The sequence below is a fragment of the Diabrotica virgifera genome, chromosome 4 (genome assembly GCF_917563875.1).
Source record: "Diabrotica virgifera virgifera chromosome 4, PGI_DIABVI_V3a".
NCBI lineage: Eukaryota > Metazoa > Arthropoda > Insecta > Coleoptera > Chrysomelidae > Diabrotica > Diabrotica virgifera.
The window spans coordinates 225287033-225304009 of NC_065446.1; the positions used below are offsets into that span (position 1 = coordinate 225287033).

Below are 16977 nucleotides of genomic sequence, written 5' to 3' on the forward strand. Positions count from 1 at the left end.
TTATTGTATTAAATAAACAAGTTTAAGTAATTTTATTTGCAGTTTACATACGATTAATATTAAAAGTGGCATGCGCCACTTGAATCTAACTTCAGCCCGTGAGTAATGACCCGTGCGTAGCTTCAGCCCGTGAGTAATTAATTATTACTCACGGGTACAGTAATGGGTGCTATAATCCAGGGGTCACCAATTAGCGAACCGCGGTCCGCATCCGGACCGTGGGCTAGTTTTGTGCGGACCGCGATTACATTCAGAATATAGTGTTTTGTAATTTTGAAAATCTTTGGCCATGAAATTGTGTACTACGTTAGGCTCAACTTATGGGTGCGAAGCCGTTTTTTCAAGAATGAACTTTATTAAAAATCGGTGCAGCTCTCAGCTAACAGATGAATATCTCAACTCTCTAATGAAAATGAGTTGCACTAAACTTATTTCAAACTTCATGCAGGTTATACATTTTTTTACAGAGGAAACAATTTTTTTAAACAAATTAGAAATGATGTTTTTGCCCCGAAAATGTATTTTTAGATTTTTTGGATGATTTTGAACAAAAAAGTCATTTTTCTCAAAAAGTCTTTTGTCAATTATCTCAAAAGTTGATAGTTTTCGAGTTATAAGTGAGTTAACATCTAAAAAATGCGGAAATACACATACGCATTTTCGAGGCTTGAAAACTCATGTGTACATTAATTATTAATGTACAAGTGCCTAAATTGAAGCTTATACATTCAATTTCAAGATTCTAACGAGTAATCGGTGTTTATTTCAATATAGATCGTTGGTTTTTAATGGTTAACCGTCGCGCGTCGCACTTTATGTTGCGTATACATATTATACGTACTTATGCGAGAAATTCCCAACAAGTACTTGACATTTATTAAAATTTTATAACATATTATTAACATATTTTTTTTTAAATAATTTAATAATTTATTCAATTAATTATTGCCAATGTGCTAATTAAATACGCCAATCATATAGCACGATACGCACCATATAGTGCGACGCGCCGCCGCGGCGTTTACAGCGAAAGTGGACGCGCATAATTAACAATTAAAACAACGGTCTAAATTGAAATAAGCGCCTGTTACTTATCAGAATATTGAAATTAAATGTTTAAGTTTAAACTTCAATTTACACATTTAAGAACCTCAAAAATAATAATTTACACATGAATTTTCAAGTTTCGAAAATGCTTATTTTTGTATTTTTCAGATTTTAATCGCTTAAAACTCGAAATCTATCAACTTTGAGAAAAATGAAGATTCTTTTGTTTAACCAAAAACGCTGAAACTAAATTTTCGGGGACAAAAAAGGCGAAATTTTCAATTAAAAAAAATTGTTAAACAATTTCTGCCCAAAAATTTCGACCGGCACCCTTCTGATTTGTCTTCTTGTTAAGAATCCGCAAAGAATCCGAATCAAAATAATCAGACACAGGCAGCATTAATCCGGACCCCGGAAGTGTCATAGGCTTTCGAAACGGACCCTCAGAGAATATAATTGGTGACCCCTGCTATAATCTATGAAAAATTAGCGAATAATGAGCATGTTATTAAACGGTCGTAGAAAAAATATTTTATATAGTTCTTTTCGTTAGGTGCGTAGTTTTTAAGATATTCGCAAAAAACCGTCCGAAAAGGTGTCATTTTTCAATGAAAATGACCAATTTTCTACCACGAATAACTCAAAAAGTATGGAGTTTTAAAAAAACTTATAGAACAGTTTTTGCTTAGAATTAGGTGCTCTAACCACTACCCTAGTTATTTTAAACAAAAAATTTTCCATTCCCGAGAAGGGCTGTGAACCACCCCCAAGATAAAAGCACACATCGGCATAGGGTAGACTTTGTTTCTTGAGCTATTCCCTACTTACTGTGAAAATATGAAGTAAATCGATGTAGTAGGATGGAATTCGGAGCCAAATACCCTCATTGACTGCCCTACTATAAATGGGAAACTGTTAGGTAATAAAGCTATTATTTATTAGGGTAGAAATAGGAGGTAATATCCTATTTTTGCTCTCATTGACTGGAGTAAAAACTAAAAACGATTTTTGCTTGACACAAAAAAGACGCAAATATGAATACTCACTGCTACAGGTCCGTGCCAATGGGCTTTATATACGGTTCCGAAGGATCCTGATCCAACTCGGGCACCGACAAGGATCTCGTCAGCGGGAATTTCCCAGTCTTCGATACTCTCACGTGGTGCTAGAAGGGGTTTGCTCTCGTCTGCCGAACGGGCCCGTTGCCGTCGGGGTTGTAGCGATCCTGTAGGAGATGCTTGGGTGCTTCTACAATGCGGGGACGATTCTCCTTCGAGCGCTCTACAATCAATAAATAATAAAAATTAGATTAGAAAAGAGTCCACAATCAGAAAAGGAGTTTGACAGGGTTGAATACTGTCACCAGCATTATTTAATGTATACCTCGAAAACATATTTACACAAGCTTTGGACGAATCAGAAGATGGTATTATCGTTTTGGAGCAATATTAAGTCCATCGGTACATAATTCGCAAATATTTTACGGCTATCCCTACTTCTTCTGTCTTTACACGGCAAATTACGTGTAGTAAAATTCTCACTGGTATGGATATTTAAGGTACTTGACAATGACATTGTCATCAGTAACTTAGATATGGCATTTGAATGTTCTTGGATAATTATTGTTATACGTATAATTGGTTAAATTATTAACTCAGTTAATATGATAATTTTTTCACTAACTATGTATTCAGTACTTGTAATAATAATTTATATACTGTACAACAAAAACTAATGTTGTTCTGAAGCATGTGTTCTTGTAGCATTTTTGCAATTAACTAGTTTTGATGGGAAATAAGCCACAATTGTACTAAAAAAATGATTTTATTAACGTTTCGACGTCCAAATCGGATGCCGTTGTCAAAATACAAAACATATTAATGAATTAAACAAAAATGTTGTTTAGTAAAAAATTTTTCTAATAATTTATTTAATCTGACTCATTTATATCGGCAATTCAGACATATATTCTACATTTTAAAGTAAAAGACTTTAAAATGATATTGCCAATATTTATGAGTTGCGTTCCTGGGACGACTTTACTGAAAGATAGTTCATTCGATTACATGAAATCAAAAATCAAATTTTTATTACATAACATTGTGGCTTATTTCCCATCAAAACTAGTTAATAATAAAATCTAATACTCAATCGAGAAGAGGAAAAGTGTTAAAGTGATTTTTTAATAATATATTGTTACTATGGAACGCTTACAATTTTAAACATCTGTAACAACAAAATACTTGGATCAGAGATTATATCCTCGTGTATTCTCTGCTTGGATCTTCCATAAATAATAAACAATAAATAACTTTTTATTAAGTTCACGTCTTAAATCAATTATTTATCAAATACACTATCACTATTATTTAATCAACAACTCAAAATATTCCCGATGCCATGTCAAATATTTAAAATTGTCACTGTCTTGTCATCATATTCTATTCGACTCAGTGCGCTGTATGACAAAGATAGCGAATGTTAGATTTGGAAAATATAACCACGGACATGGTGTCCATTTTTTTCGAATCCTGAAAAAACTAATAAATATTTTTAAAAAAATTAAACGCAGAATGAAAGACTAAATTATTATCGAGGGCCGAAAGTCCCTTAGAATAAATAAAAAGTTTCTTTTGAATGAGATATTTGAACTTAAAAATTACACTACAAATTCTCTTAGTTTTTCACCCTTGTAACTTATTAAAATAAACATTATAGAAGTTTTCAGGGACTTTGGGCCCTCAGTAAGAACGTAATCCTTATTAGTTTTCTCAGGATTCGAAAAAAATGAATCCCATTTAAATATCATTGGAGCCGAAACTGTGTACCCATCCCCTTAAAATCCGGTTTTATTTTGTAACGAAAGTCATAGCCAACTAGGTAGAATATTGTGTGTTTTTATTAATATTTTACACACCAACAACCTTAACTACGTAGGTATTTAGACATCTAATCCAATATTAATAAATCCAGGATCAGTCGATTAATTATATATTTTTTTTTTCAAAAAATTAGTTTTGATTGAATATTTTCACGACCAACCTAATACAATTTCACGTAATTTTTGTTGCAATTAATGTTTGGCTTTAAGAATCACGAATAACTTACAAATGAAAGCAGTTAGTCAGTCAACTATTCCTCGTCAGCCGTAATGGTTGGGTGAAAAAACCCACCCATGAACAAAGTTTCAATGCCTATGTAACGTAGCTGTTTTTCATGCTTCTTTCCTGTTCCGGGGTTGCCCAAGAGACAACCGAAGCATTTTACATATTGTAATACACTTAGAATTCTAATGTTCAACAAGATGCTCACGCATATGACTCTAAGTAGTGGTACTTTTTTTATATTGACCATTAGCTCCGATGATGACAATTTTGTCGAAAACGCTTAGCTAAGGAAATAAAAGCTAAGGAAATAAATTTTTAAATGTTTAAAAAAAATTGTTATAAACAAATTAACATTTCTTAGAAATTGTTTATTATATTCTAATTTTAAAAAATACTTAAAATGCGTATTTCATAGGTCTTGAAAATGAATGCTTTAAAAAATTTTTCCAACCATTTGCAAAAAAGTTAGGAAACAGCAAAATAAATATACGATATCTCCATTGTTTATACTTTGTTTTAATTGTTTCAAAGCTTAAAAGTGAGTCTATGGTACAATCTAATTACTCACAAAGAATGTCAAAAATTAGTGCAATGGTTATATTTTAATCAAAGATTAAAAAATCTTTTTTTTGTAATTTTTAGCGCGAAAGTAGGCTTGATACAGAGCCGGAGATAAAATGTTCACTCGAAGCGACTGACACGCTTAAACTCGCGCGAGTTGTGTATGTGGGCGGGTAGCTACGGTACTGTATTATTCTACTTTCGAGCGTGTAAATTACAAAAAAATATATTTATAATCTTTAATTAAAATATAACCATTAAGCTGATAATCGATATTGTTTTATAAATAATTAGCTTGTACTTTAAACTCACTTCTACGCTTTGAAAGAATTAAAAAAAAATATTAACACCGTAGTAATAGTATGTTTATTTTGCTGTTTCATAACTGTTTTGCAAATGGTTGCAAAAAAGTTTAAAAGCATTCATTTTCAAGATATTTGAAATGCGCATTTTAGCTATTTTTTAAAATTATAATATAATAAAAACTTTCGTAGAAACGTTAATTTGTTTATAACTATTTTTTTAAACATTTAAAGATTATGCAAAAAAATAAAAAATTTATATTTTGTCGACAAAATGTTAAATAGGAATCTCATTTTTATAAGATTTCAAAGTTTGATCAGTGCATCATAATTATTTTGGTTATTATTGCGACCGTAAATTATTAATTAACAATTGAATTGTTGCTAAAATATTCGTTTAAGTTTCACCAGCTTCTGGAACTATAATCTAAACCAAGAAGGCTTTTAAGTCACCAAATTATTTAATTATTGGTAAATAATTACTTATCTAAAACTTTATTTGAAAATTAAAGATTTTGTTGGGAAAACCCGCATTTTCCGAGGAAAATTTTCGTCGGAGCAGATCGGGAAAAACACGTCTCTATGCAGAATTTAATCACGGTGAATTTTTATTTGAGTGTTTTTGTTGTAAACATAAAATCTTCGGAGTTCTAGAGCAATAATTGAAAAAAACACGATTTTCGGGCGCCATTTTGTTTATAAAAAAAGTAGCACACTATCTGAGGACTTTGCATACCTATATTATTAATATAGAGGATCTTATAATTCGATTCCAGCAATAAAATTGCTGGTAAATAACTTTTCCCAAAAATGGCCTATTCTCCGATAATCAGCCCAGACTAATTTGTTTTTCCACTGAAGGTGAACCTCGAAAAACTAGAAAAGCTTTGCGTGCTTTTCCTGGTTTTCGGCTCGACGACACTTCCGAATAATTTTTGAGTAAATGTAACGATGTAAGTGAAAAATTTGATCTTCCTGATTTAATTGCGATATGCCAAATTCTTGATTTAAATTATAAAAACGAGAAGCATGACGTGGTTGTTCGCATTTGTTCCTTTTTGAATACCTTCATTAACGACGACGAAACTGAAGATGACGAAGAGGAGGATGACGTATCAGATATAGACGAAGACGACGAAAGACGAAAGGAAGAAAAAAGACAACTGGAAGACGAAAAAAGACGATTGCAAGAAGAAAAACTACGATAGGAAGACGAAAGACGGGAAAATGATGAAAGATGAGAAAAAGAAAAACGACGATTGGAAGACGAAAGACGGGAAAATGATGAAAACGAGAAAAAGAAAAACGACGATTGGAAGACGAAAGACGGGAAAATGATGAAAGACGAGAAAAAGAGAAACGACGATTGGAAGAAGAAAGACGAAAAGACGATGAAAGACGCGCAAAAGACGATGAAAGACTTGAAGAAGAAGAAAGACGAAGACGTGAAAGAAGAAACGACGAGCTTAGACGAAGACGCGAATGGCGAAATTATGACGAAGGACGACAAATATGTGATGAAAGACGTAGATATGAACGAAGTAATGACGAAGAAAGACGAAGACACGAAGACAGAAGATATGACGAAGATATTCACGTACATGAAGAAATTGGAGAAAGAAGCTATAGCGCAAACAATAACGCTGAAATGAGATCCGCGAATAATGGAGCGACTGGTACAAGACGACAGGAATCATTTGCGTTAAGTTTCAGAGACGTGGAAGACAGCATAAGATCATTTAATGGAAAAGATGAATACCCTATTCGCACGTGGATTATCGAGTTTGAAGAAGTAGCTGAGATAACAGGATGGAACGACTTACAAAAATTAATCTATGCAAAAAAATGTTTAAAAGGACTTGCCAAACTGTTTGTGCAGTCAGAAAAAGGCATCAGAAGTTGGCCTGATTTGAAGAGATGTTTAATCGAAGAATTCGGAGTACATGTAAATAGTGCACAGATACATAAGATGTTGATGACGAGACGAAAAAAATCTGATGAGACTGTACAAGAATACATGATTAAAATGAGAGAAATAGCTAATAGAGCTTACTTAGAACAAGAGGTTGTTATAGAATACATAATTGATGGAATACAAGACGAATCATCCAATAAACTAGTGTTATATGGAGCAAAAGATTTTGCAGACTTTAAGGAGAAAATTAAACTGTATGAGAGGATACACGGTAAGGAAACTACTGGACAAGCTCAAGGCTTTAGAGCAAATAAAGAAGGATCTAAGAAAAACGAGGACATCGTTAAAAAGGAGAAAAGAGAGAAGAATGACAGGAAAAGAGGACTGTCCAGATAAGTCCAAGGGAACGAAGTGTTTTAGCTGCAACAAATATGGCCACGTTTCAAGTAAATGTCCCAATAAAAATTCGACGAAGGCTACTACAGAAAACACAGCTTTGAATGTAATTGAGGTTCAGCCAAAAACAGCGCTTAAACTTACAATTAATCAGATCACACTAACAGCTTTATTTGACACCGGAAATGATATATGTACGATAAGAGAAGATGTGTATGACAAATTCTTTAATGATATTTGTTTAACACCCGACACCATAATGTTGAAAGGCTTAGGAGATAATGCGAAAGTTAATACATTAGGATCATTCTCGACACAAGCTGACGTTAACGATGAGAAGTTTGATCTAAAATTTCATATTATCCCAGAAGCTGCGACATCTTTTCAAGCAATAATTGGAAATAATATTTTACAACAAGCATCTGTTAGTATAAGAGATGATGGGATAGTAATGTGCAAGAGGACGGACGACAACTTTATTATGCACATTATGCTTGACGAAAAAGATAAAGAAGATGAAGTAAAAGTAGCACATATTGAAGACGAAAAACATAGAGAAACTGTTAGGCAGTTAATGGAAAGTTATGAACCAAAGAAAACGAAGACGACAGAAATTGAAATGAAAATTGTCTTAAAAAACGAGGAACCAATTTATGAAAGACCCAGACGATTATCTGTTCCTGAAAAAGAAGAGGTAGATAGGCAGATAAATAATGAATGGTTAGACGAAGGCATAATTAAACCTAGTTGTTCGGATTTTGCCAGCGCAATAGTATTGGTAAAGAAGAAGGACGATCGGACAAGAATTTGCTGCGATTATAGAAAAGGTACTCAGATGTCTCACGTGGATACTCTTAGCCGATATCCAAAAGTTTTAACGGTTACAGAAGAAGATGGTATAATACAAAGAATTAAAGTATCTCAGGATAAAGACGAGCACATCAAGGCGATAAAACAAATACTTCTGACAGAAGCATATGAAGATTTTTACTTAGAGCACGAAATATTATACAAGTATGTCAATGGATTAAAACTGTTAGTTGTACCGAGAAATATGCACACTGAGATAATAAGAAGAAGTCACGAGATAGGACATTTTTCTGAGAGACAAACTGAGGAAGTAATAGTTAAAGACTTTTATATACCAAAGATAAAAGAGAAAGTTAAAAATGTTATTTCTAATTGTATAGCATGTATATTAGGAAGCAAAAAGGAGGGAAAAAAAGAAGGAACACTTAATCCCATACCAAAACTAGATGGTCCACTGCATACATACCATGCGGATCATTTGGGTCCATTGCAGTCTACAAGTAAGAATTATCAGCATATACTTGTAATTATAGACGATTTCACCAAATTTGTTTGGCTTTACCCGACGAAGTCGACAACGACGAAAGAAGTTATAAGTTGTCTTGAAAAGCAACGAAGAATATTTGGAAACCCTTCTCGAATGATAACCGACCGAGGTACAGCATTTCGATCAGAGGAATTTGAAAGATATTGCCAAGAAGAAAACATTCAACGTGTTCTAGTCACAACTGGAGTACCACGAGGAAACGGTCAGGTTGAACGAGTGAATAGAACAATTATCCCTGTTCTTACGAAATTGAGTTTAGAAGAACCTACGAAATGGTATAAGAATGTTGACAGGGTACAAAGTGCATTGAACTCTACTTATCAACGAAGTATAGGTACTACACCTTTCGAAGTATTGGTTGGCGTAAAAATGAAAAATACCGTGAAAACAAAAAGGGGTATAATTTAAGAAGAAAACGAGCAAAAATCTATAAGGAGAAAGATTTAGTTGCAATAAAAAGAACCCAGTTCGGCCCAGGACTTAAACTCAAGATAAAGTTCTTAGGTCCTTATGAGATTGTCAAGGTCAAAGATAACGATCGTTACGATGTTATAAAGATTGGTGAGCATGAGGGACCAGTGCGAACATCAACGTGTGCTGAATATCTTAAACCGTGGGTCGACAATGAAAGTGACGAATCCGAGTCGGATTCTGAATAGGATGGCCGAGTGTAGGATTACATTCCATTGCGAACTCTTAAGTTATTTTTTTTATCAAAAACGCGATAGATCTAAGGTTGAGCATATCATTGCCAAGTGACAGTATTCAGTCAGTCAGAGAAAAGTCGAGTTGACATTAAGACGCTGATGATAGGGGGCAGGCGGCCTTTTTCATCTTTATAACGACGAACAACGAAATAAGATTGCATATTCTTGTTATAAAACCGTTTTAGATGTTCAGTGTTAATTACCGTTTACATTAGTTGTTACATTATCCTTGTAATTACGAGTTCTACAATAAAGTGTTTGTTGTATCCTAAAATCGACCTGTGGCCAAAATCAACCCTAGACAACAGAAGATAAAAGCCTACAATATAGGTATAGTATTTTTACTAAAAAAGCGATATTACGTAGGTCAAAATTTTTGACGTAAGAGAACTGTCAAAACATTAGAACGTTTTGTAGTAAAAATACTATAGTAGTGCTTTTCCCGTTTTATCTCGGTTGACTAGGGATATTTTGTGTGTCCAAGCGACGTCCGTACCAGTCGAGCGGCTTTTTTCTGAAGCAGCGCTGGTACTAACGAATAAAAGATGCTCTTTAAAAGACAACAGTACCAAAGAACTCATTTGTGTGAATAGATGGATGAAGAGCTTTCTAAAGGATAATATTTGTGAGATTACACTGTAATTTATCCTATTTCTTGTATATTTTAAGAGATTTTTTTAATAAAGATAGTGATAAATGAATGAAGAATGGTTTTTTTTATTAATTTTTCTTTTTATGTCGATATTTTATCGAGTATTGTATCGATATCATATCGAAATCAATACCAATACGATATTTTTATAAGAAAGTAATGCCGATATCCATACACGATACGATACTTCACTGGCAATACAGTACTCAATACTTAAAAAGTATCGATATTAGTTAGGCGCGAAATGAATTTTTTAAATAAAATTTGTATCACCTCCATTGTAAATATTCGATATCTTTTGATCAGAATGTCCTATCAACAAAGATCAAAATAAAGGTGAAGAGACCGTACCTAAAGAAGAGATTTTGTTCTGTTCAAATATAAATTTTACTGCATATTATTTGTGAAAATAAAATTAAAATTAATTTTAACCAATTTCTTTCGTAAACATAAAACTTAAAAATTAGCATCACTCAATGTTTTATTTATGCTAACAAGTACGATTCCAACTTAAACGATACACTTAAAGCATTACTTAAAGTATTAATCTCACCTGGTTAGAGACAGCACTTTTGGATATTCATCTCCAGAAGCTTTAACGCTATTTAAACAAACATTAGGGGCAGAACTAGACCGATCATGATGTCCCAAAGTGCCTGAATGTCTCCCCTGTTTATGGGGCGGGCCCAATTCAGCTTGTCCAGTATGTAGAATACCAGCCGGACTGGAATCTGCAGGTAATGCTAACAATGCTCTATAGTAGTCATCTGTCATTCGAACCTAGAAGTAGAAAACATTTTTGTGAAAGTTAGTTAATCATTAAGTTTCATTCTTAAAAAAAATTAAGAACACTACAGCGCCTTAACGTATTGAAAATACGGTAATTCAAAATATGTAGTCTCCTTTTAGCTCAATACAATGATTCCAGCGATTTTCCAACTTCTTTATGCCGTCTGATTAATATGATTCTGGAAGCCCTGCAAAATAGGCATTTGTTTCTGTTTCATCAATCATCTCCTCGTTAGACCTTAATATATTTGTATATGTTACAGTTCAAGTTGATTCTCAGGTAGAGTTGACTTTTCCTAGTTCGAGTCAACTCCAACTGAAACGAGCAGTAAAAGTTGATTTGAAAAATTTAAATCAACTTTTACTAGTTGAAGTTGACTCTTCCTATCCTAACTCTTGTTAGTAAAAGTAGATTATACAATTTATACGAGTATAATCTCACGTGCATTTACGAGTATAATCTCACGTGCATTTTTGATGAGTGTGCGTCTCTTTGTTTTGACCGTTTCAACTACTTATTAGTCCAGCCTGTAACGTCACCCCCGTTAGCTAAATTATTCTGATTCGATTTTTTTGCGCAAAATTACTCAAACAAATACATCCTTATAACAAATACACAGTGTCAGGCGGTACCGCGGTCGAAAAATTGTTTAACCAATTTTTGTTAACCAAATTCACAAAAATAATTCTTATCTACTCTACCTCATATTACGTATAAGTTTTTATTGTGTGAAAATTGTAAATATAGATAGCAGTACATGAAGGGTTTAAAGTGTGCCTGAAGTAATAATGTATTTTAAATGGGATTTAATTTTTCGCACTGTTTTTTAGCACACTTTCATATAACAAATATCCTTAACTTTCGCCTTGTCATGGTGATGACATGTGAGCAATAAATTACAAAAAAGTTTTGACAGTTTTGTGATTTGACAGAAGTTTGAATTTTTAAATGTCAAAGTTCTAAAAAATTGTAAAATAGGAATGTATTCCAGTGGCGAAGAGTTGCAGTTTTTTTATTTGTTTTTTGGCAGATAAAATATTGTATGAAACTGTGCGTGAAGTACTTTTTGCGCACTTAGGCGATGTATAGCACTCGGCCCGCTCGTACTCTAAACATCGCGTGCGTGCGCAAAAAGCATACTTCACGAACTGTTTTATAAATAACTAAGTATTTCACCCCGGACAAATTGTTTTAGATTATTTTGGTTATTCGGGGCAAAAAAGGTCTCTTGTGATTTTTCTCTAAAATTGATAGTTTTCGAGTTATACGCGATTTAATGAAACATGCGAAATGACCATTTTTAAGGCTTAATAATAATAACTCGATTAAAAACTATTATTATGAAAGTCAGAAAGTCACCTAATCAAAGTTTAAAGCCCCCCCCACAAGATCCTGAAGAAATTTGTAGACTAAGAGCCGCTATAGGTGAAAATTCTTAATCATTTTAGGCACGACGGGACCCTATAACTTAAATAGTAGAACCTAAAAGAAAACGTTTGAACACTGTGCCGTCACTTATCAGTGGCACATGCGTCTACAGTGGCGCATCAAACTTTCCACTTATGGACGGGATACATAAATTAAAAAATACCCTCCCTAATTACCAGAATTTAATTTTTTTCATTTTTTTAAGTTTTATGTGATTAAGACATAAGATTCATCGTAATTTTAACCCACCACCCCCTTCTCCCTGCCCCCACCATCAAAAACTTTATTTTTCGATTTTATTTTTTTTGGTGGGATGCAATCAATTTTAAAATTTCAAAAAATTTACACGCATAGTTAAGGGTTTTATAAAACACGTCTATTTTTTATAGACCTGTAGGTTGAGTGTACATAACCTCAAAAAAATTAAAACAATTTTATTTTGAAAAAAAGTATATAACTTTTTTTTTGGGGAGAGCTGCAGATCTAATTTTTTCTTAGTCTTATGTATTTTATCAAACACTATATTTCTAATTTTTTTCAGATTTTTCTGTAACGTTGGTCACCTTCAAAAATCCAAAAAACTGTTTTTTAAGGGGGTTTTGGGGGGTTTGAACGTGTTTTTCTGATTTTTAAATATTCTAAAGAACTCAGTTACTTCAAGTTACATATAACCTATAAAAACAAAATTGATTTGATATATTATGAAGTCTATAAAATAGGAAAAATCCCCCAAAACCCCCCAAAAAACAGTTTTTCGGATTTTTGAAGGTGGGGAGACTTACGGAAAAATCTGAAAAAAATTTAAAATATAGTGTTTAATAAAACACACAAGATTAAGAAAAAATTAGACCGGCAGCTATTCCTCAAAAAAAGTTATACGCTTTTATGAAAAAAAAAAATTCTTTTAATTTTTTGAGGTTATGTACACTCTACCTATGGGTCTATAAAAAATAGGCATGTTTTATAAAAGCCTCAACTATGCGTGTGAATTTTTTGAAATTTTAAAATTGATTGCATCCCACCAAAAAAAAAAACGAAAAATGAAGTTTTTGATGGTGGGGGCAGGGGGAAGGGGGTGGTGGGTTAAAATCACGATGAATCCTATGTGTTAATCGCATAGAACTTAAAAAAATAAAAAAAATTTAATTCTGTTAGTAAGTTCTGTTAACTTTTAACCTTTCAGTGCTAACGCATGGTCTCATAGACGGAGCTAACCTATTCATACCGATAATTAACAATCTATTCCGATATTCGGGCTAGGTCATTCAATAGCTTCATATTTTACCTAACCGTTGTCAGTATTAAAATATTGTTGAACGTAGATAGATAGTTTGTTCGTTACACAAGATTTCGGTCTCAGAGACGGATGTTAGCTTTTGCGGCTGTACTAAAGGTAAGGATTGTAACTTTTAGTGTTGTATTTTTAGTGAATAAAATATTATTGTTTTACTTTTTAGAAATAGAAATGAACTACAAAAAGTCGAAAAACAAAGTACAGTTGTTACTCGTGTAATAAAAATGTATGTGCTTAGAACACATAAAGGGTATATGTGTCGAATGTTCAGAAAAAGATTGACTTTTTTAAGTTTAAAGTTACTTCGTATTATTAGAATTGCTTAAGTATGGTTATTATAAGTGGATAATTTCATCTTTATTTTAAAAACAACTCAGCAAATTTTTTGTTTGTATTAAGATTTTAGGACTTTTTTTCTCACTTTTAAGAATAGTTGCTTGTTTTTGTTAAGAAATTATTTTTGACAAAATAAATGTTTATAACTATAATTTTTAAATAAAACTGCATTTATTTTCAATAAAAAAGTATTTAATAAGACCCTTAAGGTAATTAAATTCTAAAATTTGTAAAATTTACAGCACTAGGGCATGTATAAACATACGGTCCCAGAGACGGACGTTAGCACTTATGTCAAAATACTTCACGTTAGCACTGAAAGGTTAATCGTCCATAAGTGGAAAGTTTGATGCGCCACTGTCGACGCATGTGCCACTGAAAAGTGACGGCACAGTGTTCAAACGTTTTCTTTTAGGTTCTACTATTTAAGTTATAGGGTCCCATCGTGCCTAAAATGATTAAGAAATTTCACCTACAGCGGCTCTTAGTCTATTGTGTCATTATTTTATTACTAAGCTGTTATTTTTAATTATCAACAATGAGCGCTAAAAGCGTATTGAGGCGGCCGTCAATGTGAGTGCGAGTAAGATCCTCCATTCCGACCGTCCAATGGTGCATCTCAGTCGCACTCACATTGACAGCCGCCTCAATACGCTCCTAGCGCTCATTGTTAATAATTAAAAATAACAGCTTAGTAATATAATAATGACAAATATTTCTTCAGTACCTTGTAGGAGGGTCGTTAAAATTTGATTTAATGACTTTCTGACTTTCATAATAATAATTTTTAATTGAGTTATTAAGCCTTGAAAATGGTCATTTTCGCATTTTTTAAATTTTAAATCGCGTATAACTCGAGAACAATAAATTTTACAGAAAAATCACAAAAGACCTCTTTTACTCCGAATGACCCAATTAATGATGTAAAAAAAATGTCCGAAGTGAATTTATTTTGTGAATTTGTTTAAAAAAAATGTTTAAACAATTTTTCGATTACGATACCACCTGACACCCTGTGGATTCGTTATAAGGACCTCTTTTTGAGTAAGTTTGTGCAAAAAATCGAATTGGAATAATTTACCTAACGGAGGCGACGATACAGCCTGGACTATAAATATCACGATTTGAACATAATATACAGTAACACTTAATTTCTAGAATCGGTTGTTTGTGTAAATCAACTTTTACTAAATGGTATTGGGAAGAGTATACTTTAACTAGTTGGAGTCTTCTTTTACTAGTAAATGTTGAATAAAAATCTTCCTTTTATATTTATAATCAACTTTTGCTAAAACCAGCCGTTTGAGTCGATTCGAACTAGGAAAAGTCAACTCCAACTGGATAATCAACTTGAACTGTAACATATACATAAAACGCCTTGTTATACAGGGTGTAACAAAAATACAGGTCATAAATTTAATCACATATTCAGGGACCAAAAATAATTCGATTAAACCTAACTTACCTTAGTACAAATGTGCACATAAAAAAAGTTACAGCCCTTTTAAGTTACAAAATGAAAATCGATTTTTTCGAATGTATCGAAAACTGTTGTAGATTTTTTATTTAAAATGGACATGTGCCATTCTTATAGCAGTATCATCTTAAGAAAAAATTATAGTGAAATTTGGACACCCCATAAAAATTTTATGGGGGTTTTGTTCCTTTAAACCCCCCCAAACTTTTGTGTACGTTATAATTAAATTATTATTGTAGTACCATTAGAAAAACACAATGTTTCTAAAACTTTTTTGCCTCTTAGTACTTTTTCGAAAAGTCAGTTTTTATCGAGATATTTCGAATATTTGTCAAATCCACCACATATTTGTATAGGGTTAAGTACGATTATGGAGACTTGGTAATAATATGAACATTTATTTATGATTTACATTTTTAGGGATATTTTGAACCATATTAAAAAAGAAGTCACATCTCGATAAAAGGTGCCTTTTGGAAAAATTAAAAGGAGGCAAAAAAGTTTTAAAAACACTGTGTTTAACTAATGATACCGCAGTAATATTTTAATTGGGACGTACACAAACATTTGGGGGGTTTAAAAGAACAAAACCCCCATAAAATTTTTATGTACACATACTGAAAAATAAGCCTCAACTCGATAAAAACTTCCTTATCGAAAAAATACTAAGAGGCAAAAAAGTTTTAATAATATTGAATTTAACTAATGGTACCACAATAATAATTTAATTAAGACGTACACAAAAATTTGGGGGGGTTTAAGGGAACAAAATCCCCATAAAATATTTATGGGGTGCACAAATTTCACTATAATTATTCTTTAAGATGTTCCTGCCATAAGAATGCCACTTGTCCATTTTCAATAAAAAATCTCTAATAGTTTTCGATATATTCGAAAAAATCGATCTTCATTTTGTAACTTCAAGGGACTGTAACTTTTTTTATGTGCATATTTGTACTAAGGTAAGTTATGTTCATTCGAACTATTTTTGGTCCCAGAATATGTGATTTAATTTATGACCTGTATTTTTGTTACACCCTGTATAAAAAAGAGCAATGGACATTAGGGTGGAACGAAAGGATAGGAAAATTTTTTTTTCTTTCATAGAACTTTCTAATAGCACTCAAAAGTTGCCTTATCATGTCTACAATAAAACTACAAAATATTTTTGTTCTATGTTTACATCTTGAGGCGCCGCAAGAGCTTTGAAAAGATAGGTTTTTAACAAAAAAATACAGAAAATTTCAAATATTTTATATATTTAACCTGGTGCCGTAGCTGACATTTCTTAGTCAAATATTCTTTCTAATAACAGTTAACATTGCTATCATTGCTATATTTAATTGCTATAAGATTTATTTAGTTATACTTAATATTCATCTTGATATTTAAATACAATGGTTTTTTGTCTCAAACTTGGGCATAATCTTTTGGGATGCAATCTTTGCTCTAACAAAGCCATTTTTGCTTCAAGACCACAGACACTAAGAGATGACTCAGTCACGAGTTTTATGACTCTTTTCACTGCCTTTGTATGGCAGGGAAAACACGGAAAATCCACACACTGCACCTGACAACTAGGGTCTCTTGCTTCACTTACTTATATAT

The 16977-nt window shown here is 32.5% G+C and overlaps 1 protein-coding gene across 1 annotated transcript in view; it reads right to left on the minus strand.

Annotated features, from left to right (window-relative positions):
• LOC114329356 (raf homolog serine/threonine-protein kinase Raf) overlaps positions 1-16977 on the minus strand; it is a 73778-nt gene that overhangs the window by 36227 nt on the left and 20574 nt on the right. Inside the window, exons 2-3 of the mRNA XM_028278419.2 lie at positions 10598-10824; positions 2094-2328 (exon numbers count right to left, since the gene is read on the minus strand). Of these exons, the coding sequence (XP_028134220.1) occupies positions 2094-2328; positions 10598-10824 (462 nt within the window). The remainder of the gene's footprint in view (positions 1-2093; positions 2329-10597; positions 10825-16977) is intronic.